Source organism: Canis lupus, chromosome 24 (assembly GCF_011100685.1).
Source record: "Canis lupus familiaris isolate Mischka breed German Shepherd chromosome 24, alternate assembly UU_Cfam_GSD_1.0, whole genome shotgun sequence".
In the NCBI taxonomy this organism is placed as follows: Eukaryota; Metazoa; Chordata; class Mammalia; order Carnivora; family Canidae; genus Canis; species Canis lupus.
Genome location: NC_049245.1, coordinates 25,778,772 through 25,802,915, shown reverse-complemented (window position 1 = coordinate 25,802,915; position 24,144 = coordinate 25,778,772). Strand labels below are relative to the sequence as shown.

At 51.8% G+C, this 24,144-nt stretch overlaps 1 protein-coding gene across 3 annotated transcripts in view; it reads right to left on the bottom strand.

Moving 5' to 3' along the window:
- Nucleotides 1-24,144, bottom strand: part of DLGAP4 (DLG associated protein 4) — a 139,718-nt gene that overhangs the window by 70,921 nt on the left and 44,653 nt on the right. For all 3 annotated transcript variants that reach the window (XR_005377807.1, XM_038572194.1, XM_038572193.1), the window contains 5 exons: nt 13,931-15,002; nt 11,046-11,284; nt 8,142-8,256; nt 5,448-5,498; nt 2,448-2,688 (listed from right to left, as the gene is read on the bottom strand). Coding sequence is in view for 2 of the 3 variants with exons in the window: in XM_038572194.1 (XP_038428122.1) it covers nt 2,448-2,688; nt 5,448-5,498; nt 8,142-8,256; nt 11,046-11,284; nt 13,931-14,929 (1,645 nt within the window). In the remaining variant the exon portion in view is untranslated. Of the gene's footprint in view, nt 1-2,447; nt 2,689-5,447; nt 5,499-8,141; nt 8,257-11,045; nt 11,285-13,930; nt 15,003-24,144 lie in introns of those variants that run through there.

Sequence of the window (24,144 nt, the reverse complement as noted above, 5' to 3'; positions counted from 1 at the left end):
GTGGACCACAGTAGATTCAGTTACTGACCCTATAATTTTTTATCCCTCCTTGTACCCACACCATTGCCATAAAAATACAGTTTCTTACACAAGTTAGGAGGATACCTCTCCATCCTGTCTTTGAGCCCAGTCATATGATTTCCTCCAGCCAACAGAATTTTAGCAGAGAGTATGGAAGTAGGAGACTTGAAATGTGCTTGTATAACTAGGTTGGCTCTCTTGTGCTTCTGCCATCATCATGAGAACATGCCCTGGTTGGGTCACTGATCCCAGAAGGACCCTTGGTTCTAGGAGGATGAGAGAGGTATGGGACAGAACTGTTCTAGCTGACCCACAAATTTGGGAGCAAGAAATAAGTGTTAATTGTTGTATTACGCTAATTTTATGGTTGTCTGTCATGTAGCACTATTGTGGCAACAGCTGATCAATAAGGAGCCCAAGCAGTTCTGGGATATGTAGCCCATGTCCCATCCTTAGTCTATTCATGAGGAATTGGGTTTGGGGAAGATTACAGAATGAAGAAAATTGTGGGCATGCTGTATGTCCCCCCAGACCCACCTCAAGCTTAGAGAACTGACCATGGGCCTGATGATACCGGGAATCTGACCCTTTACCTGAGGCTCCTAGAGAACTGTAGGTAGCTGGGAGAGCCTAGCAGGGATCCCCTGGATTTGGAGGCCCTAGAACCAGGCCTCAGCATCTGCTAGGAGACCTCTAAAGCAGAAAGACTGGCAGGGTTACCCATGACTGCAGGGCTAGAAGAAAGGCCATAGCAGACAAGCCCATACTTTCAGAATTCCACATGGCAAGGCCTCCTTTTCACACAGATAGAGTGGGAGTCAAGGAAGATAGTGGGGCTGGAGTTGTCATCAGAGGATTTTGCCCAAGATGCCTGCATGGCAGGGCCAGGTCCCCTAGCAAAGAGAAGTTGAGGGTTAGGGTTAGGATTAGGGTTAGGGTCAGGAGGGGGACCAGATGGAGATGCTGTGGGGGGAAATAAGAAGCAGTGGGCTGGGGTCGGGGGGACTGCCCCAGCCAGGGAAGGAGGCACTCCAAGGGTCCCGCAGAACAGAAGAAACTTCAAAAGCACCACTTAGCAGAAAGATCCACTATATGGCATCTGTCATACAGAGAGTCCTGACACCAGATAACACCTGTCCTGGCTACCTTCCCCTGCCCCCCGAAGGGACCAGAAACAGCCACTAGTGAACAAGGAACAGAGACAACAATGACCACCACGCCCAGCTCCCTACTGTGGGCTTCATAGTCCGAGTCAGTCCCTACCTGCAGAAGCATGAGATTTGAGGTTGATAAGGCTGAAGCTTTGCAGTGAGGCCAGACTGGACTCTTAATACCTGAAAATGAGGCTATTCCTTAAGGTCTAAAAGTGACTGGAAAAAGCTCAGGGATCTGCCCAGATATTACCCAGGGTTTGAAAGGCAATAGTGAAAGTCATTTCTTGCTCTGCCCCCTGCAAAGACAAGTTCCTTCAATAAATTAATTTCCTGTGTATAGAATATACATAGGATTCAAGTTCATTTATTTACATTGAACACCAATTGAGCACTGGAAACGTGTCTATATTCCTACAACAATCCAATCCCAACTGCTTTTGATTGCCAGGAAAGTCAGAGTCAAATCTGAGAACCAAGAATAACAGATCCCACCGCATGTAAGGCCCTGCCTGAACATCCCCTACACACAGTAACTTATTTTGTCTCCCCAAGAACTCTCTGGGGTCTGTCTTAGGCCTCAGTTTACAGGTGAGGAAACTGAGACTCCAGGAGGAAAACTAGCTGGCCCTTGAGATCGAAGATCGAAGCTCTCTCTATTAAACCAGAAATTATCTAGGATGTTCCCTGGCCTTGGTTTTCATGGCTTGCTCTGTGACGCAGCGTTCCCTTTTGCTCTGATCTTGCACAGACTGTCACCAGAGGACTTAGAACAAGTAGCATGAAGGACAGGTTGTCTCTGTGGATATGAGAGAAACCTGCAAACCCACCCTGCTGAGAAGTCTCAGCGCAGATACCATCTCTTCTCGGCAGGCAGGTTCTAACCCTCACCATAGGCTGACTTACTTGAACTAATCTAAACAGGGAGGGAGGGCTTCAGTAAACCCTGTTCACCAGGAGATGGCTGCTCTGAACCAGGGTCAGGAGAGTCAGGGGCAACCAACTATCTCAAAGCCACAGGCCTCTCTGACCCCTTCAACCTTCTGCCAGTGATGACATCTGCCTCTGTGACCCCCATTTGAGCTCTAATCTGCCAGTCAGTGGGAAGTTCAGTTTCAAGGCCTCCTGCTTTTGCTCCTAACTATCCTTCCAAACCTGGCTAGCCCACCATGAATTCTTCCCCAGCATTCCCCGCATCTGATCCACCAGGAATGGTCCCTGGGGCCCCCTTGTGAAAAACAAAAACACCCCCCCCCCCCCCATCTCAGTACTCACTTGGAAGCGTGCGACTGTTGCTGAGGCTGCCAGTGCTGGGCGGGGGGGAGAGGGACTGCAGGGAGACACTGTCCTCCTCTTGCGAGCAGCCCGCCTGGATGGCCCGCAGGTAGCTGTGGCTGCGGGAGCGGAAGTAGCTGGGCAGCGGCAAGTCCAGTGCCTCCGCAGCTGCAGATTCCGCTTCGCTGCAGGCAGACTCGCAGGCTGCCTCATACTGGTCGCTCAGATCTGCCTCCCGTACCTAGCCAGGCAAAGGTGGGCGTCAGAGGCCAGCAGTGCCCATTCTGGAGGGACAAGGTGCTCGGTGGTTGGTACAGTGGCAGGGCTGGAGAGTCTGAAGGACCTCCAGTCAGCTCACCCTTTCCTCCCATCTCACTCATGGTATGGGATGAGCAGATGGAGCCCTTAAGAAATATATGCAACCCCTGAGACTTCTCTGAACCTCAATTTTCCCAATATCTACAATACAGGAGAAACTATTAAGGATACTTAATGGATCTTGTGTGTCCATACTGATCAACTGATAGATCTTGAGGCCACATCTGAAGTCAGCCACAAAGAAGGCTATAATCAACTAGTAATGTCTACCTTGAATGTTGGAATGGGAGGAGGCAGTAAGTGTGCTAGATATTCACCATCTTATGGTCCAATTCCTTTATTTTCACAAGCAAAGAAACTGAGGGCCAGTGAGGAGAAGATGCTTGCCAGGCATACCCAGTGAGGAAGTGGCTGAATCAATAATCCAAGTATGAATTTAGGGAAGATTAATCTGGCCCTGGCATACAGAATGAATGTTGGGAAGGGAATCTAGAATGGAGGCAGAGGCCAGAGATGAAGCTGATATGTAGTCGTCTGGTGAGATTAGACAAAATTGGAATGAGGGTAGTGGCAGGGAGGATTGATTAGTAATGTCTGCCATGGGCAGTATGGAGAATGGTGACATGTATGCTATTTGCCATCTCACACCTAGTTCAGACCCATCTAGATGGTTTCTAAGTGTCTCTCTAGAGATGGCCATCCAAGATCCTACAAATCTGCAGTTGAGAGTGTGACCATTCAGGGACCCACCATAAATATACTCTCCCAGCGTTCTGTAAGGGTCTGTCTGACCCAGGTCTTAGGCCATGATGGTTACTGGAGACCACAGAGTATACGCTGAGGGGTCAGCGGGCAAAGGATGGACACTGAGTGGAGGTCCTGGGAGGAGGCCTGGGCAAGAAGGGAAGAGGCAGAAGCTGACTGAGCACTACATGGAGTGCTCTGCCCCGGGGCTGGCTGTGTGGCCTCCGACTATCACTATCCTCTGGGTCAGTGTTTTCTAACTAAATTAAACACCCACTGTCTGCCACTGCATCAGGTAAAATGACTAGATGGATCATCACCCAATGTGGAGCATATGTTTGGAAAGGTCTAAATTTGCGATGTCCAATATGGTAGCAACTAACCATGTGTGGCTATTTAGTGTTTAAATTAATTGGAATTAAATGAAAGTTTCAGTTCCTTAGCCACACTAGCTGCATTTCACTTGCTCATGCTACCTTAAGGGACAGCGTGTATTCTAGAACATTCCATCTTCACAGAATGCCCTGTCGGATAACACTGATAAATTAAAATGTAGGCCATGTGGCACACCCAAAGTTCATTTGGAGTGGGTTTTAAAAAGACAGGTGTTTATTCTCCACAGCTGTAACCTGAAATACACCAAGAGGCCCCTGTGATTGCCAAGGGCAATGAGGTCTTGCTTTGGGATTGCGGGCATGGCACAGTTCTGGAACTAGACTGGTAAAGTTTCAACCCCGAGTCTATCATTTCTTTGCAATATGAGTGCAGGCAAGTCACTTAACTGCTCTGTGCTCAGTTTCCCCATCTATAAAATAGGGGTAATTACAGAGCACATTTCATAGGCTTGTTGTCAAGATTAAATAAGATAATTTATATCACATGCTTAGGATACTGTCAGGAGAGTAACTGGTGACCTGTCCCTATTATTATAGGAAGCTCTATGGGGTGAGTGCAAGGATTAGTAAGGATTGGTTAAGATGCTCCCAAGCTCTGGAGGTTAGGCCAGCTGGTCAGGGCTGTTGGTGTGTGTATCACTGAGGACATATGTATAGAGAACACCCTGGAATTTCATATGTTAACACATGACACACATCCTTACCACAGGTCTGTGGAAGTTAGGGGAGGAAGAGGTCACCTGGCCCACAGTGGGCTCCCCAAAGACCCTCTGGAATAATGTGCTTGAGAAGAACTATGACATGAACGTGGGAGGTACGTGAAGCATCCACAATTAGAATCAGGAGTTGAGGGGCCGGTCCCAGTTTTGCCCCTTGGACAGGTTCCTTGTCCACTCCTGGCCACAATGAGGGGATGAGCTTGGAGCATCTTTCAGCCTCTCCTTCTGGTCTTGGAGCTGGAACCTGGGGAGAAGGAGGGCCACTTCCAGGGGCAGGAGGGTGTGCATAGGGAGGGGGCAGGCACCCTTAGGGTAGCCAGGCAGTATGCCAGGACTAGCTCCATCCCCACCAAGTTTTGTAAAATTGAAACATCCCTGAATTCATGCCAACACCCCAATACCTTAAAGGTCTCTGTGGAGCCCATAAAAGGAGACAAGTTAGGGGATCTGGGGTCTGAGACCCAAGGCCCAAACCACCAGCCCAAATAAACAGTCTAAATAAAACTAGCTAGAAGACTCTCAGGGTATGCTTTCCCTTATCCTGGGATTATTGCTTGCCCCATCCATAGGGCCTAGCCCATTTTCCCCCCCGTTTTTGAGAGGAAGAAACTGAGACACAGAAAAGTGAAGTGAAAGAAGGGTCAGTGAGTGGAAGGTGAGGGCAGAGCATGAGACTCGACTCCATGCTCACCAAAGGTAGCTTTCCTGCTGCCGGCTATGCTTGCACCCGCCTGGGCCAGGGGCTAGGACCATTCAGATGCCAGGCCTCAGACCTAGCCCTGGACTCTGGAATTGGGGTACAAGAGAATGGCAAACATACTGACCTGCTGCTCATGGCCAAACAATTGGGGGATCAGGGAGGCCTGTCCAAAAATCTGCAGGAAAGAGAGGGGGGACAGTTATGGGGAGACCAAGGCTGGGGGCTGGGGTAGGGTATTCAGACTCAGTTGCAAGAGAACTAGCGGCTGGCTGGTTTAACCTCCTCCCCAGACTGGCTGAGGCCCAGGTGCTAGGAGGTCTTATTTAGCTTCCTCCAGTAATCCAGGAAGGCTTACTCCTTCTGAGGATTTGCAATTTGTTCTTTACACATCTTTCTTCTGGTCTGGCCCCTGGAAGATGCCCTGTCTGCTGCCTCTCACCCAGGCAGGCAGCACCCCACCCCCACCCCAGATCTCCAGATTAAGCACAGAGCCCAGAGCCTTCTCTTCCCTGGTCAGGGCCAATATAGTCCAGTGCCTGGTGGGAGGCGAGCTCCTTCTGGCAGAAGTCAAAGCCTCAGAGACACAGTCAGAGCTAGGACATCTCTGACTCTAGGGCCACATATGTGGCTTGGGTTACTCAAGCTTCTAGGGGTGAGGGTCTGAGGGCTCAGAGGACCCTGGACTAGGAGACAGCTGGACTGGGCAGAGGATAATGGCAGAGACCTGCTGGGGTCCTCAGGGTGGCTGACTCCACGTGCCCTTTGGTGTGGCCAAAGGACAAAAGTGTTCCAGATGCCAGGCCAGGCAAAGGTGAAGATGGGTTGTGTGAGAGAAAAAGACTCAGAGAGAAACATAGATGTGGGACCTGCTAGAGGGAGTCAGAAGAATGTGAATGAGAGGAGAGAAAAACAGAAGGAGACAGAAACAGGAAGACAGAGACAAGAAAACAAGGTACGATGGCGGACACAGGGAGGAAAGCCATCCATTCAGTGAACACCTGTGTCCTGTGCCGAGGACAAGGAAGCCATGGGGAACTGCACAGCAAGGTCCCCTCCTGCAGGGAGCTCCCAGTCTTAAGAATAAGACAGGCAGCAAGTAAATAAACAGATATAATTTCAGATAGTGCTGGTGCTGGGTAAGGGAACGGTGTCCTGGGGGCTCCTTTAGAGGAGTGATAGGGCAGGTTCCCCTGAGGTGACATTTGAGCCAAGACAGAGGGAGGCAGAGAAGCAGCAGCTGAGCAAAGATTTGAAAGAGGGGTGCTCCTGGGAGAGGAAACAGCAAATGCAGAGCTGGGGACAGGTGTGTGAGGTGTGTGAGGAGCAGAAAGGAGGCCAGTGTGGTTGGAGCTGGACAGGTGACAGAGCAAGTCTGAGATCCTGTGTGAGAGGGAGGCAGAGCCACACACAGCTGAGTAAGGAGTCTGGCTTTCACTGGGGGCAGGCGGGAGCCCCAGAGGGTTTGGAGCAGGGATGTAGTGTGATCTGCCTTACATCCTTCACAAGCTCCCTCTGGCCGTCAGGAACAGAGTGCAGGTGGCAGGCCTGGAGGCCAGGAGACTTGATGCGGCCTGCATGAGGGTGGCAGGGATAGAGTCCCATGGTGGGGGTGCTCTAGTCCTCCCACATCAGAGGTCAGTCTCTTTGGTCTGGGAATGTCAGTGCTGAGGGCAGGAGTCTGGGGGCTCAGTGAGCGGGCGGGGGGGGGGGGGGGGCGGGGGGAATGCCCTGGCCGGGCCAGGAACAGTGGAGTGGCAAGGGGCTCAGATCCCAAAGCCTTCCAGGTCTAAGTGGTGCGTTAGCCCAGGTCATGGGGCTGCACTCAGTGGGACTTGCCCAGAGAGGAGGCTGAGTGTGCACCTGGCACCTCCACTGCCCCACTCTGCTACTCCTAGCAGCTGTTGCCCTCTTTGGGCCTCATCTCCCCATCCACACCATGGGGGGAGCCCTCAAAACTTGGCTGGTCCTCCCTCTGCAAACCCTACAGTACTATGCATATGGCAGGGGCTGGGGTCCAGGTGTAGGTCCGACAGCCCTGGATCTCTGCCCAGCTCTGCCTCCTCCTTGCGGTGTGATCTCACCTATCTGAGCCTCAATTTCCTCATCTGTGAAATAGGGATATAAATAATCAGTACACCCACCCCCGAGTGTGGCTGTGAGGGTTCAAGGAGCTGGGGGTGAAGAGAATGAAAAGTGCAGCACAGCTTGTTTATTTGCTATCTGGTGCCTGGGCCCTGAAAGTCCAACTTTCCACTGAGCCTGTTGGACGTGGAGGTGCAGAGTGGAGAAGCAACTTACCCAAGGTCACACAGCAAGATAACAATAATAACCGTAAAGTTAGCTGCCCTTTGCTGAGAACACTACATTCCTATCTCATCAATCCCTCACAACCCTCTGAAATAGGAATTATCACCCTTCTTCGTAAATCAGGAAACTGAGGCTCAGGGAGGGGTGACTTGTCCCGAGTTCATACTCTCAGTGACAAGACTGGGACTCAAGCTCAGGTCTCCTGAGTTCCTCAGGAACTCCTCATGCCATCTTCAGGCTCCTGGGTCCCAAAGCAGTGGTGTGGCCCCTCCTTTGGGCCCTCAGCTCAGGCCATGCCATGTCACGCCCTATGACTGCTCTCCAGCCACCACAGGACAGTCGGTGGGGCAAGATATATACATACAGGCAGCCATGGAAACAAAGACCAAACAGAAGCACAGTGCAGACATCTGGGGACCGCTGGGCAGGGGCAGGGGCTGGATGTCTGTATTCCTGAGTGGGAGCTAGGGCTTCCAAGCCCACTGACCTTCTGGCTACCCGCCACCCTCACCTGGCTGATGCAGCTGGAGTCGTTGAGGCTGTCGCTGACGGGGTTGTAGTCCTCCTCCCAGCTCGGACACTTGGAGGGTAGCAGCATGTCCACTGAATCCAGGCGGTCCAGACTCCTGGTGAGGGTGGGGAGCAGACAGGGCTCAGCCCACCCACTGTTCAGCCTGGGTAACTGAGGCCCAGAGGGGGAAAGACTGGCCAAGGTCATCCAGTGGCAGAGGGGAAAATGGAAGTCACTGCCAACCTGTGTAGTGTTGCGGGGGGGGGGGGGGTGATGTAAAGGGTGGCGGGGGCGGGCAGGTCGGGGGCCTTGAGCAGGGGGAGAGCTCAGAGGCTTGAATCTGGGGGGTGCTGGTGATCCTTACTTGTTTTGTCTACTATAGCCACGAGGTGGCAGCAAAAGCTCACTTTTGACGGTTTCAAACCAAGCCAGCACAATTCTACAGCCCCTTCCCCTACAGGTCTGGAGAAATTCCAGGAGGGGGACAGAGGCGGTAGGTCAAGGCTCACAGCCTTGATCTCTGGCTTGAGCTCCCCAAAGAGCATCAGTTTCAACACGATATCCCGGTGGCTTCCAAGAGGCCCCCAAAGACTCACCACTTCATCTCACGGTCCCTGCTCTTCAATTTGCCTCACATCTACCTGACCCTGGGTTTCTCCCTCACCCCTGCTCTGGGGTTAAGATCCAAGCACCCAACAGCTCAGGCCTTGATGTAGATGGGCTGGGATGGGACTGGAGCTTCCTCACTGAGTGACCCTGGGCAAGTCATGACCTGTGCCTATGTCTGTTTCCTCACCTATAAAGTGGGGGTGATATTGTGCCTGCCTGCTTGGTGCTGTGATGAGGAGGATTCAGTAACGCATGCTAAAGTGCACTACAGCAGGCACAGAGCCCAGAGTGCAGCAAGTGCTAACAGATGGCGCCCATTACTATTACTACTATTATTATTTATTCCTTCTCATTCAAGGTCTGGGCCTAGGTCCTGTGCTCTGCTCCCACCTCAGTGCCCACTGGTCATTCATGGAAATGTTGGATCCTAGGACTAGAAGGGGTCTCAGAAATCATTCAGCTTAGCCCCTTCACTTAAAGATGGGGAAACTGAGGCTCAGATTGGGTCAGACCTGGGACTCACCAGTGGTGTCCTACATTCCCACCTTGGGGCCATTCCCTGCCTCCTGTCCTATTGTGCATCCCTTAAGCAAATTCCTGTGGCAAGGAGGCTCTGGCCTTCTCTGAGTACACTGCTCCTCCCTGCCCCTCCGTGCCTCGGTGCTCTATCACTTTCCCTGCTCTCCTCCCTCTGTAGCAGTCCTCCCAGACCCCCTCCTCCCAGAAGCCTCGGCTCTTGGCCCCAGTAGTTGAAGAACTAGGACTAAATTTGTTTCCCTTAACTCTTCTTTTTGTTTCTTACTTGCTTTTTCCTCAAAGGACTTTGAACTCCTCCTACTAAGTTTTACCTGTTTTGTACTTGATGATGGGCTTTCTATAACTTTATCCCCCCTCATTCTTTTCTGTTCTGATCCCCATGGTGACTTCTGCATGTGAAAGCCTCACCTTTCTCTAACATTTTGCTTTTTAAATATTTTTATTTATTTGAGAGAGAGCAGAGAGGACAAGCAGGAAGGGCAGGGACAGATGGGCAGAGGGAGAAGCAGATTCTTCGCTGAGCAGGGAGCCCCATGCAGGGCTTGATCCCGGGACCCCAGGATCATGATCTGATGACCTAAGCCAAAAGCTGAACCTTAATGGACTTTCTCTAACATTTTAATTGTTGCTTTCTGGGTGCATGCATCTCATTTGTTCATATTTTCATTAACTCTTCCAACTCTTAAAGCAACAGGATAGCGCTGAATGGTGGAATTTCAGGCAGGGTGATGGCCCAGGTCTATCTCCCTTTGACTTCTGGACATCCTCCTCCCTGGTCTTGGAGCTCACCACAGCGATCAATTACAGGGGCATCCTAGAGCGGGGTCTGGCCTTCTGGGAAGTACCTTGCTAGTACAAATGGTGGGTTCACTAGGGGCAGGGTTCTCCTAACCTGAAGATGAGGGTTCCCTGGCCCGTTTCCCGTGTGGAAGTGGAACTCATCTGGTGATGTGGCTCCTGTGGGCGGGGCCAGTCACTCTAGAGAGACTCTCCTTATCCTTTACCAAAGGATGAGGCTCACCAGTGATCAGGACTTAACTGTGGGGGGCTTATGGAGTGGTTCACCAAATGGCGGGGCTCTCCGGAGTCAACTCGTCAAATGAAGGGGTCAACCTAAGGACGTGGATCTCGGGAAGGAAGCTAACTAAAGTCGAGTTTACCTAGGGGGCCTGGATCTTTGGGATCCCGGGTTCACCTGGATCTGAGGCTGTAGGGCAGGATTCATCTGTGGGGCGGGGCTTCCCTAGGGGGCCATAGGGAAGGAAAGTGCGGTTCCCAGGGGTGGGACACACCTGTGAGGAGCTCGTCTAGGGACTAGCCTTGCTAGTGAGCGGAGGCTGAGAGCGGAGGAGGCTTTCCCAGGGGAGAGCTCACGCGCAGGGGGACGGGGAGGTGTCCAACCGGGCAGGTTAGCCTGTGGGCGGGGCTCCCAGCAGGCCAGGACTTCGGAGCCCTCCCGGGACCTGACTCGGACTTGGGAGCGGAGCGCCGGCGGGGGGGCGGGGTAGGTTAGTCTGCGGGCGGGGCTCCCAGGAGGCGGGACTCAGGAACCTCGGAGCCCTCCCGGGACTGGACTCTGCCACCCGACCGGCCCTCCCGGGGGCGGAGCTCCGGGGGACGCAGGTTAGCCTGCGGGCGGGGCTCCCAGGAGGCGGGACTTCGGAGCGGCGCCCTCGGGGGCGGAGCTCCAGGGGCGGAGCTCCAGGGGGCAGGGCTAGCCTGCGGGCGGGGCTCTGGGAAGTGGGCGCGCGTGCTCACCTGCGGGGATTACTCTGCTCTCCCAGCGACTGCTGCGTGGCCCTCAGGTAGCTCTGGCGCCGTGCTGCCGTCTTGGGGGAGGGCTTGGGGCTGCCGCCGGACTCATCGCTGTCCTCGTCGCCCATGGCCTTGATGTAGCTGCCGCTGCGCATGCGCCTGCACGGGATGGGGCCCTCAGCCGCGGCGTCCGCCTCGCGCGGGGACAGCAGCGCGGTGCTCCACTCGCCGCCGCCGGGCACCTGCGGATGGGCGGACAGACCTCAGCGAGGGTGGGCAGGGGTGGCGGGCGGCGCTCACTGTCAGCGCGGAGCCAGCAGCCCAGCTAGGGGATGTGCCGCGGGCCCTGAAGCTCCCCCGCTCCCCACCTCGGAGGTTTCGGCCTTCCCTGCTGGGTACTGCCATTGAAGTCACCCAGCAGCAGGAAGGATACTTGAGTTCCAGAGACGGCTCTGCTACAGCTTCACTGTGTGGCCTTAAGCAAATCCTTGCCTCTCCTCAGATTTCTCGATAGATCCCAAGCTGAGTGTGCCCCAGCAAAACAGCCCAGGCTGTAAGATCACAACGGTGTCCACTGCAGCTCCTTTTCTGAGCACCCACCGTGTTCCCGTCACTTCACCCTGCTATGTTAGATGATGGCTTATGATCCCACTACACAGATGAGAACATCAGGCCAGACAGGTCCTCAGGCCTGGCACCAAGATCCTGTCCTAGGATAGGGGTGGGGGCAGAGAGGGCTGGTCAGGGGACACCTGCACATCAGTAGAGGGGTAGGGTCCTTGGAGTCAATCCATTCCTATGTCCCTTACTAGTGGGTAAGCCAAGGCACAGCGTGCAGCGAGGCTGGTGGGTGTCTGGCAGCCAGTTGGTGACCTGGAAAAAGGGCTGCTTTCTCATCAGACATGTATACAGAGTGGACATTCACCTCATGACGAAAGATTACACATCTTAGCACTTATAAGGTACCTCGGTCCAAGCACAGAGTGAACACACCTTGCCACATACACACATTTCAGAGAGCAAACGTACCTTTCCATACATACCATCTCACCAAGGACATACCCCACAGCAGCCACTTCATCTCATGCATGCCCCTCAACAAATATACCGTGTGAACACAGAGCATCCTCACAAACCACACCCCTCCTCACAAACACAGCAGCAGCCACTGTACTGCGGACACACTGCAGCACATCTCCACCACACTGTCTTTGCCTCGACACAGAGTGCACACCCTCGCAAGGTTCTACACACTTCACCACAGATGCCCAGGTGACACACATTTCTCGGCATACACAGCATTGCCATTCTTTACCACAGGCAAAATGCACACTCCCAACATCACCACACCTACACAGATCCACACCCTTCCAAGTGCACATACTGCCAGTGGCCAATTCTCAGCTGAGGGATGGTTCCTATCTGGGACTCCCCTCCTCCACCCCAGGACTCCAACCCCCCTCCCACCCCCCGAGCCAACTGCTCAGCCAGTCACTAGGGCCTGCACGTTCTACCTCCCAGACCATTTGCTCTCCATCTCCTTATCTCCACCTGTCCCTTGGGGAACATGGCCTTTGATATTCCTGCTTAAAACCTGTTGCATCCCCAGCATCGCCCCTGACCCACCTCCCATGACCCAATCAGGCAACATAAGCCCCAGGGCCTGCAGAGCCACCCTTTCATGGTGTTCCTGAAGCATTTTCACATGATCAGACCAAACCACACCATTTTGAGAGAGAGCCAGGTCACACACCACCCTCTCTGATGTTTCTAAACTAAGGAAGTGGATCGAGAGCCACAAAAGCCTTAAATATATAAAATACTGCCTAGATTTCCATTTTTCTCCTATTGAAAAAAATAGCTTTTCCCCCCATAGTCTCACTGTCTTTGGAATTTTTATAACTCGGGGCTTTGTCAGACTTTGATGTGCATCTGGTTCAAAATGTATCTAATGTGCTTCCAAAGGCTGGCCAGGCCTGTGCTGGCACACCCCCTAGGATGAAGCGCTCACTACCTACAGAAGCAGCCCCTTCCACCTTGGTGGGTACTGAAATCTGCTTCCTGTAACTTCCACCCACAGCTTGGGTTCTGCCCCCAGGGAGTGCACCCAGTTCATAGCCACTGGCTTTGCTCTTGAAGAGCCCCAGGGGGATGTGTAGCAACAGAGATGTCTTCTGAGCCACTTTCCAGGAACCTAGCTTTGGTGCATATTAAGTGCCTCAATAAACATTAACACTTGAAAGAAGAGAGCTAGTCCTCTAAGCTGGGTTAGGGCCTCCTGCAGCCCTCTTGCTGACCTCCATCACACTCCGTTCTCACTGATATGACTATTTGTTCATGCAACTTTCTCTCCCAGCATCCTGATAATTGGGGCTCTGTCTTATTTATTTCTCACTCTGTTCACTTAAATGTCCATCTGTTCCTCTACCCCTTTCTCTTCTCACATTTCCTGAGCCCTTCCTCTCTGCCAGACCCTGTCCTAGGCCTTCGGGACATGCAGCTGCATCACCAGTGGTCCCTGTCTTCAAGGAGCCTCTGGTCTGGTGGGGGTGGCAGGCACGAGGCTGGCAATTAGAATGCCATGCAATTGGTCTTCTGAGGAGGGTGGATGGCACAGCTTCCAGATTTGTCCTCTAGAGGGCAGGTGTATGTTTTAGTTCCTACTCTGGGCTGGGCTCGAAAGAACCCTAATCAATGTCTGCTGAAAGCACGACCAGTGGAAAGAATCCCCTATTAGCAGGTACCACTAGACACCATTTCACAGGTGTTTACTCATGGAGGCCCAGAGTGAAGTGACTTTTCACGCAAGTCTGTGGTACAGCTGGGTTTTCAGAACTGGTGCCTTCCCCACATTCCTCACCCCACCCTTAATCCTAACAGGGACCCACCTGCAGGTAATGGTAGGCTAGACCCTGGTGGCAAGATTTGGATTTTAGCAGGCTCTTATCCAAGGTGGCTGAGGTCTTCTGGCACACTTCATGGGCGTGGCTGAGGGTCAGAGTAGACCAGGAGCCCCGCTTGACATAGTTGGTGTCGGTGCCCACCCCAAGGCTGGGGCAGGCGGCTGGGGGTGCAGGTGGGGGGGGTGGGGCGGTCAGCTCAGCGGCGTTGCTTTTGGCTGCTTTGAGCATGTGCCCGCTGATGGTGTTGTAGGCGTGCATGAAGTAGCGTGGCTGGCTGCGTTCCGCCTGTCGGCCTAGTGTCATCAGGCCGGAGGCTGGGCCACTGCTGCGGAAGGCGCCACCCTCGCCGTCCAAGTTGTCATCAGAGCTCCACCAGCCTGAGATGTTGGAGCGGCTACGCCGTTTGGGTTCCCCAGCCTTGGCCCGTTCCTTGCTCTTGGCCCTCCGGCCCTTGCCGTCCTCCAGGCCACCTTTCTTGCTGCCATTGCCACTGACCTTGCCTGCTGTGCCCTCCAGTGAGGGTGCCTTGGTGAAGAAGAGCCGTTGGACAGAGTGGACCAGGTGGCGGATGCGGCCAGGACTCTCACCACGGGCCTTGGCCTCACCACGAGGGAACTGGAGCGTGCTAAAGCCGTCGCGGTGGATGGGCAGTTGCTTCTCAAATTGGTCCAGGAGGTTGGCAGGCAGCCGGTTGATCTTGGTGGCCTGGGCATGGCTGGGGAAGGGGCTCTCCTCTGGCACCTCAAAGTGGGAGTTATAGTGGATGCGAGGAAAGGTGCTGCTCGGAGGCGGCAGTTGGTTGTTGAGTGGGAAGAGACCATCCCCAGGCAGAGCGTTCTGGCCAGGGAAGCGAGCCTCGCGGGCAAAGGCCTCTGTGGGCGATAGCAGGTAGGGGTTGCGGTCGGGCCCTGCGAACAGGGGCTCATGTGGTGGGTCCAGGCTGTCAGAGAGGTGGCGAGGGCGGCTGTCACCGAGGCCTTTCATGATCCCAGCCCTCAGGGCAGGGGCCGTTGCCTTAGTGGGGTGCCCAGGTTGCCTCTCCCGGGCAGCAGCTATCCTGGGGAGAGAAAACAGAGAGGGATCAGCTGAATTCGGAAGGGACAAGGTGCTGAGAATGTCACCCAGACCCCCACAGATCTCTGGGTTGGGAGGATTTCTGAAGACTTCTGGCTTACCCTTAACACTGTAGGGTGGAGGACAAGAATACAAATGGAGGCCCACAGACCAGCACCATAGCTGAGGCTGGCAAACTGTTAAACAGCTCCTACCTTAATGAATATATCTTCATAATAACCTGGAAAGCCAAGTTCAAACTCAGACTTCTTGGTCTCCTCCAAATTCCATGACTGAATGTAGTGGAGGGGGAGCGGCTCACCCTCTGTTTTCCTCCTGTGTCTGACTTTGTCCCTTGCTACAAGGAACCACACACCCACCCAAGTTCACTCCATATACCATCAGGCCTAGGGATGGTCCCACTGGCAGTGTAGGTCACCCATGAGAAGATCCTGTACTAGTCCTGGAACCAGGCCTGGGGCCATTTGGGTATGGAATTCCTGGGTGCTCAGTATCCAGAGTATGGCTCTGGGTGAGCATGTCCTCTTGTCCCCTGAACACTTTTGCTTATGTATGATTCAACATGGTTGAAAGAGGGCCAGCAGGGCAGCCCTGGTGGTGTAGCAGTTTAGCGCCGCCTGCAGCCCAGGGCGTGATCCTGGGGACCTAGGATCGAGTCCCACATCTGGCTTCCTGTATGGAGCCTGCTTCTCCCTCTGCCTGTGTCTCTGCCCCTCTCTCTCTGTCTCTATGAATAAACAAAATCTGAAAGAAAAGAAAAGAAAAGAAAAGAAAAGAAAAGAGAAAGAAAGAAAGAAAAAGAAGAAAAAGAAAGAAAGAAAGAAAGAAAGAAAGAGAAAGAAAGAAAGAAAGAAAGAAGAAAGAAAGAAAGAAAGAAAGAAAGAAAGAAAGAAAGAAAGAAAGAAAGAAAGAAAGAAAGAAAGAAAAGCCTTCTTAAGAGTAGGGCCCAGGATAGGGCCCATCTCACCTGGGTCTGAGGACAGTACTATCCAACTCTGACTTTAGCAGAGGAATCCTACATCAAATATAGACCCTCTATAAAAACATGCTCTGTCCCTCAATAGATGTTTATGGAGTGTGACTTCTGGGATGGGCGCTGGGGGCTGTAAACATCAGAGAAGCCAATAAGCCCATTAGCACATCATTTCTGACTGGAACAAATCAATGGTGGTCAGTCTGGAACCAGAGTTCTGAGTGAGTCAGTAACAAGAGCACATCCTCAGGACTGGGTGAACAGGACAAGGCCTTGGGTGGGGGTGGCACTGAGGTGGAACCACCGCGATTCAGTTTCCTCATCTGTAAAATAGGGCAGCTGGATTGTTTGGATCTTCTATCCAGAACCATGCTGGAAATACCAATCTCAAACTTTGGCAACTACCTTTCCTTTCCATGCCTCAGTCTTCTCATCTGTACCATGGAGCAGAGGGGAGGTTAGCGAGGTATCTAAGCCCTGGCCCAATCACCAGCTCTATTCAGAGGAGTCCCACGCCTTGCTATGGACTGTGTGCCTGGCATGCTGAGGATCTGAAAACAATCAGTGTGGCTGGAACAGAGCAAGGGAGGACCAGCGCAGTGGGGGTAGAGATCTTGGAGAGGTGGGCCAGGTCAGAGTGGACAGGCTCTGGCTGAAGCTAAGTGTGGTGGGCAGATCGATGGCTCCCAAAGTTGCCCATGTCCCAATCCCCCAAACGTCTGATTATGTTTCTTTACATGTTAAAAGGGTCTTTGCAGATATGATTAAGGATCAAGATGGGGAGATTATCCTGGATTATCTGGAAGGGTATGACCTAATCATATGAGTCTTTTTAAGAGGAGGGCATGAAGATATGATAGAAGCAGAGGTCAGAGGGATGTGGGATCATTAGCCAAGGAATATGGGCAGCCGTTAGAAGCTAGAAGAGGCAAGGAGTCAGATTCTCCTCTAGAGCCTCCAGCAGGCATGCAGTTCTGAGACCCATTTAATCAATCAATCAGTCAATTAATTATTTTATTTATTTGAGAGAGTGAGCGAGAGAGCACGAGCAGGGAGAGGAGCAGAGGGAGAGGGAGAAGCAGACTACCTGCTGAGCAGGGAGCCCAGTCCTGGGTCTCTGGGATCATGACCTGATCCGAAGGCCGACACTTAACCAACTGAGCCACCCAGGTATCCCCTGAGACCCATTTTAGACTTATGACCTCTAGAACTATAAAATAAATCTGTGTTATCGTAAGCCACTAAATTCTGAAAATTTGTTACAGCAGTCATAGGAAACGAATACACCAAATGGGTTCTGGTATCTAAGACTCCCTTATTCCTCAGAGCAGCTCTTAAGGCAAATTCCAGAGCCCACCAAATACTTCGAGGAAAACACTGGCCTAGGTGAAACCCTCATCCTACAGGTGGGGGAAACTGAGGCCCTTAGAAGGCAATGACTTCCCCAAGATCACACAGTGGGTCCAGTGGCTGGGGCAGTGAGGGATCCTCAGTTCTTCCTACTCCTCTGCATAGCTGCCTTGCAACTGTCGCCAGGAGCTGGTGGCACCCACGACCCTTAAGGATCTGAGGATTATTTCCTTGGACCTAGCCATTTCATGACTTACTATGCTCTAAGCCTTCCTAAGCCCCAAGACTTCTGCAGGCGCTCAGGTCTCACCCTTCCTGCCAGAGACCCTCCTTGCCTCTAAGAGCCTGATGGACCCCATCCTGGAGGCCAGAGCACTGTCATGACAGTCCTTGTGGTTGAGTGGCATCTCTGCTTCCACCAGGTGGCTTGTGAGAGCATTCATCCCCAGGCTGGAGAGGAAATCCACTGAAATCTATTTACATTATACCATATCCTCATAACAGCTTCATGAGGTAGGGGACCATGATCTTCATTTTACAGACGGGGAAACCAAGGCTGGGAAGGGTCATTCTAGCCAAGGCAAAACAGGTAACTTTGATGCCAGGCACCCCATCAGTGTTCCAGAAAATCAAGGACATGCCTCCACTCCAGCCAGCAGCAGCTTCCTCTGGGCAAACCTCTTCTTGAAGACAATTTCAGGCAAAACCACCCCCATATCCTTTCTTGGCTCCCTTACATCCCCTGAGGGCCACAGTGATCCCTGGGCTCAGGGGCCAGCCTCCTTGGCTCTCTAGCTGGAGAACTGTGTGTGCAGCAATACGTCCTTGATGCCCACTCAAGTAAGGCCAGATATTTGCAAATGCAGCCCTGCTGGCTCACTGGCTTGGCAGGGGCCTGATGCCCCAGAAATGCTGGAGGTGGAGAGGACTGGTCACCAGGCTTAGAAGACAATTGGCGGTGGCTGCCCCAGAAGTGCACGCCACACCTAGCTCTCTCAGCCCAGGTGCCCTGGAGGCACCTTCTTCAGCCTTCCCAGGGAGAAGCTGGCTTCAATTTCACATCATAGGTACTCCTGACCCCAGGAATCCAGAGTTGCTCCAACATGTGAGCCTGGGACATTGGCTGCCTCCCTAAGCCTCAGACTGTGTTTGTCAAATGGTGCCAAGAGGAAGAAGTGAAGGAAAGTGTGGGCAAGTGCTTGGTGAATTGTGAAGTGCTGGCACATGCTCATTCTCTGGGGGACAAAGCCTGGCCCAAGACCTGGTGGTGGTCTTGACCGATGATGCCCCGGGTGGTAGGGGGAGTTGGGTCTCTGTCCTAGAGGTGCCACCAGGATTACAGGATGGCTGCTACCGTCAGGGAGTCCTCCAGAGACCAGCTAAACACTTTGATGACCACAAGTACCTCTCAACTTCTTTCCTTCCTGTGACGGGGCCCTCATTGTTAAGAGTCCCTTTTTCTGACTTCTGGGACTCTCACACCCATCTTTCTCCTCCCTTTAAATGCCAGTGCCTTCCAGGGCTCTGAGCAGACACACAGTGTTCCCATATCAGTAAAATGCTTCAGTGTCACCCAGTGGGGCTCCAGCCAGACACCTGGGCATCTCCTTGAATTTTTCCCTCTTCTGTGTGTCCTTCCGCTAATAACAATCCTCATCATGTCTGGAAAATGATTCCACCCCACTCTTACTCCTATGGTCTAGGTGGTGCCAGCCCTATCCCAGAACCCCAGGAGTGGACACATGACCCAGTCTGGCCAATCAGAGCCCTACATCCTTGAGTACTGATTGGCTCAGAGATAGAAACCCTTCCTAGCCAATGAGAGTTGGCTCTGGGATTAGGGGTAGACTGTTGGGAAAGTGGTGCCTCACTTTCTGTTAGGGCTGCTGTGCTTGGCAGAGGGTCAGCCTGGAGTCCTTTGTGGAGATCTTGCCTGAGGTGTCAGATATGAGACCTCAAGTTGAGACTTTTTGCTTCAGTTTGAGCTGGGTTTCTGTGTCATTCAACAAGTGCCTGACTGATACTGGCCTCATGTCCAGTTGGTCACTACAGTGGTGGCTGTGGGTGCCCACCCATACTCCTGTGGCCTCATCACCATGGTGCCCAACAGACTGACTTCAAACTCTCAGCATCTGCATCCCTGTAGGAGAAGGGGGAGCTTTCTCTAGCAGCTGGAACCTGCTTTGCTCACATGTGGCTGGCAGGATTACCAGAGACTTCACAACCCCTCCTCTGCCCACAAACCAGCTACAGCTCTCAGCGAGTGACTGTTGGGGAGTTGGTGTATAAATACCTCAGCTACTCCACCCTTCAGGGGGGACCGATGGGCTCTACACTGCCTCCTGGAGCTGCCCAGTGGGAAGGAGTTCCAGCCATCCTTGCTTGATAACACTCCCTTCATTGGCTACCTCCCCTTCCCTGACTTACCTCTCCTCTCCTCCACTGTGCTGCCTGTTCCCAAATGAAGTACTTGCACTTGAATCTTTGTCTTGGGCACGCTTCTGGGAAACCCCAGCTATGACCATCACTGGGTCATAGTGATTCTGCCTCAGTTAGGTCTCCTGGTGCCATTTCCTCTCTCTATCCTCTGCCTCTGTCACTCCCACCGCTCACCTGGACAGCTGTATCACCTTCACCCTGGTCTCTCTGTGTCCACTCTAAGACCTCTGTGGGTTCCAAACTGCAGCTGGAGAGTGACACTGCTAAATGCCAAAGCGCTAGTGTTCTTCCTCTTCAGCGGCTCCCCTTGGCTCTTGGGATGAATGCTTGACTCCTGAGCCTGGCATTCAAGGCCACTGGAGAGAGCTAGTCTCTGTGGACTTCTAACCGTCAGCTTCAGCCACATGGCTTGCTAGAGCTAAAGAATGTCAGCCTGGGAAAAGGACAGGATAAGGCCTCACAGCAAGGCCACTCCAGGCCCATTACCTGGGTCTCTTGATTCTACCCAGGCCCCAGCTCACCAGCCCACCCAAAACAGAAGGTCTGCAAAGGAAGGGTCCAGGATTGCCAGGTGAGGAGCAGAGGGTGAGGAGAGTGGGACAGCATGAAGAGGTACCTCGGCAGAGCAGAGCTCCAGAAGGCCCAGCATGTCTAGTGTTTGCCAATTTCATCCCCATCCTTCACTCCCCTTGCCAACCAAACTCATTGCCTTCCTGGATTTTCTTCATAGTTCTCAACAGTCTTGGAAACTCACATGTTCCTTGCTTGCTAGTTTATTGTTCATTGTCCCCTGGGTCTGTCCTGACCAATATGGTAGCCACTAGCCACACGGGCTGTAGAGCATTTGAAATGCAGCTAGTGCAACTGAGGAGCTGCCTTTTAAATTTTAATTAAATTTAAACATCACATGTGGCAAGTGGCTACCATATTGGATAGTACAGTTCTAGAACTTCAAACGCCACTCCAGGAAGAAGCATCCTCCGGCTCCCCCTCCTGAAAGCTGGGGTCTAAGGTACTCTCTTCTATTTTTTTTTTTAATTTATTTATTTATGATAGTCACACAGAGAGAGAGAGAGAGAGGCAGAGACACAGGCAGAGGGAGAAGCAGGCTCCATGCACCGGGAGCCCGATGTGGGATTCGATCCCGGGTCTCCAGGATCACGCCCTGGGCCAAAGGCAGGCGCTAAACCGCTGCGCCACCCAGGGATCCCCTAAGGTACTCTCTTCTAACATCTTATTCACACTTTTTGGTTTGGAAGTTAATTCATTTATTTTTCTCATTTTTTATATTCTAATAAATGTGTCACTGGAAAGGCTATACGTTTCCCCCTGAGTACCTATTTGGCTACATCTCATAGATTTTATTTCTCTGCAGGTTTTTTTTCCTCCTCGTTTTAAGAAAATTGAGGTGAAAAGCACATAACATAGCAGTAGCCATTTTAAGGTGTGTAATTCAGCAACATTCCATACATTCACGATGCTGTGTAACCACTACTTCCATCTAATTCCAAAATAGGGGGATCCCTGGGTGGCTCAGCGGTTTGGCACCTGCCTTTGGCCCAGGGCGTGATCCTGGAGTCCCAGGATCGAGTCCCACGTCAGGCTCCCGGCATGGACCTGCTTCTCCCTCCTCCTGTGTCTCTGCCTCTCTCTCTATGTCTATCATAAATAAATAAATCTTTTAAAAAAATAATTCCAAAATAGTTTCTTACCTTCAAAGAAAACCCAGTACCCAATGAGCAATCACTCCCTGTTCCCTCCTCCTCCCGGCCCCTCGCAACCACCAATCTGCTTTCTGTCTATGGATTTACCTATTTCCTATGTGTTTTATTTTAATTGTGGTAAAATGTACATAACATAAAAATTTGCCATTTCAGCCACTTTTAAGGGTACAGTTCATTGGTATTAATTACATTCGCAACATTGTGCAACTACCACCATTATCTACATCCTAAACTCTTCACCCCAAACAGAAACTCTATAACCATTAAACGTAATGACTTCTTATTCTCTCCTCTCCTCCAGCCCCTGGTAATGTCTGATCCACACTCTGTCTCTATGAATTTTCCTATTTTAGATATTTCAGATAAATGGATCATACAACATTTGCCCTCTGTATCTGGCTTATTTCATTTAGCCTAATGTTTTCAATGTTCATCCAGATTGTGTGGCATGTACCAGAACTTCATTCCTCCTCATGGCTGGATAATATTCCATCGTATGTAGAGACCACAGTTTTTTTGTCCATTCATTTGTTGATGGACATTTGGGTTGTTGCCATCTTTTGGCTATTGTGAATAATGTTGCAATCAAGAAACATTGGCACACCAAGTATCTGTTTAAGTCCCTGCTTTCAATTCTTTTGGGTATATACCTAAGAATATAATTGCTGGGTCATATGGTAATTCTGTTTAACTTTTTGAGGAGCTGCCAAACTGTTTCCTACAGTGGTCCCACCATCTTACATTCCCACCAGCAATATATAGGGTCCAATTTCTCTACCTCTTCACCAACACTTGTTGTTTTGCTTTTTTGGTTTTTTAAAATTATACCCATGTTAGTAGGTATGAGCTGGTATCTTATTGTGGTCTTGATTTGCATTTCCCTGATGACTAATGATGTTGAGCATCTTTTCATGTGCTTATTGGCAATTTGCGTATCTTCTTTGGAGAAATGTCTATTTAAGACTTTCACTCATTTTAAAATTGGATGATTTGTCATTTTTTGTGGTTGAGTTGTAGGAGTTCTTTATATATTCTGGATATTAAACCCTTAAAATATGATTTGCAATATTTTTCTCCCATTCTATCCTTATAGGCTTTTTTTTTAAAAGATTGAATTTATTTATTTGAGAGAGAGAGAGTGAGAGCACAAGCAGGGAGGAGAGGGAGGAGCAGGCTTCCCACAAGCAGGGAGCCTGGTGCGGGGCTTGATCCCAGGACCCTGGGATCATGACCTAGCCAAAGGCAGACACTCAACTGACTGAGCCACCCAGGTGCTCTAGGTTTTAAATAGACAGTGTTTTTCAGCTTTTCCTGGACTGGCCACTTGCTCTTTCCTTCCTCATTAGGACCAATGGCCTCCCTGCAGCATCCCCTGGTGTGTCAGCTCCACAAAGGGCATGAGTCCATGTTCCCATAACCTCCTTGTGGGTAACGGCTGGTTCTTCTCATCTGGGAGCCAGAGGAATGAGAAAAGATCTGGAGATGCACATGTAGTTGATGCTCTGGTGGCTGCTCAGGTCTCCCTTTAGGATTGAGGCACTCATGTCTTCAGCTGCCAAACACTGGCTGCTTATGGTTCATACTGGGTACCCACTAGGGCTTGCTCTCAGCCAAAGGGAGATGCCTCACCCACGGTTACACTCCTTCTGGGAGCAGCCAGCAGCCAGTAACTGGTTGATGTACAGACACCAGAGCCCAAAGCTTAGCCCCTTGCCCAATTCAGAACAACCCTAAATGGCCATCTGAGCCCCAGAGTTGCCCATGGGATCAGCAAAGGCCTTTGTTGTAACTGCATCTCCATTCAAGTCCTCCCTCCGCCAGATCCTGTGCCCTCACCAGTCACAGGTATTCCCAGGAGACTCCCCATGCATACCTCAGCGTCTGTTTCCTGGGGAACCTGACCCTAAGACAGGACATAACTGGATTCTACTTCTTTCCCTCCTTACTGAGGGACATTCAGCAATTTAACCACTCCTTTTAGTCTTCTATTTCCTCTTCTACAACATGGGGATGAGGATCCTTACTTTTCAAAATTATGATAGGGATTAACTGTGATATCACATGGAAAACACATCTGGTGCTTAGGGCTCAATAAACATCAGTGACGTCCCCCTCCCCCACTCACTGTGCTTCCTGGGGACAGGCCAACGCTTCTGGGGGGGTAGGGATGCTGCATAGCATCGTGGGAAGTACATGCAACTGCACCTGGATTCTAATCCTGGTTGTGTTCTTGGCAAAACCTCCAACTGGTCACTCTGGGCCTGCCTCAGTTTCCACCTCTAGGTAGGGGGCGGGGGTTGAGTGAGGGTTTTCTGGGCAACTGGTCACACGGAGTTCCCTCTGCACACTCTTGGTCAGAGTTCCTGGGACACTGAGTCCATCAGCCACCCAACGCCTAGCAGTGGCAGGAGCCTCACCTTGGGGAGGTCTTAAAATAGGCAGGTCTGGGCCTTGCAGGGGAAGCAGCTGGCTGCCTCACACTGCCTTTGTCTCTGAGCTATACTTAGGCCTATCCGGGTGCCCATAATTATCTCTCATTAATATAAGCCTCATTGCCCTCACGGAAACATGGAGGAAGTAGCGGAGCTGCTGCCTCCCTGGGAACCCTCCCTGCTCTGTGGTGCAACTGTGTCTGCTGT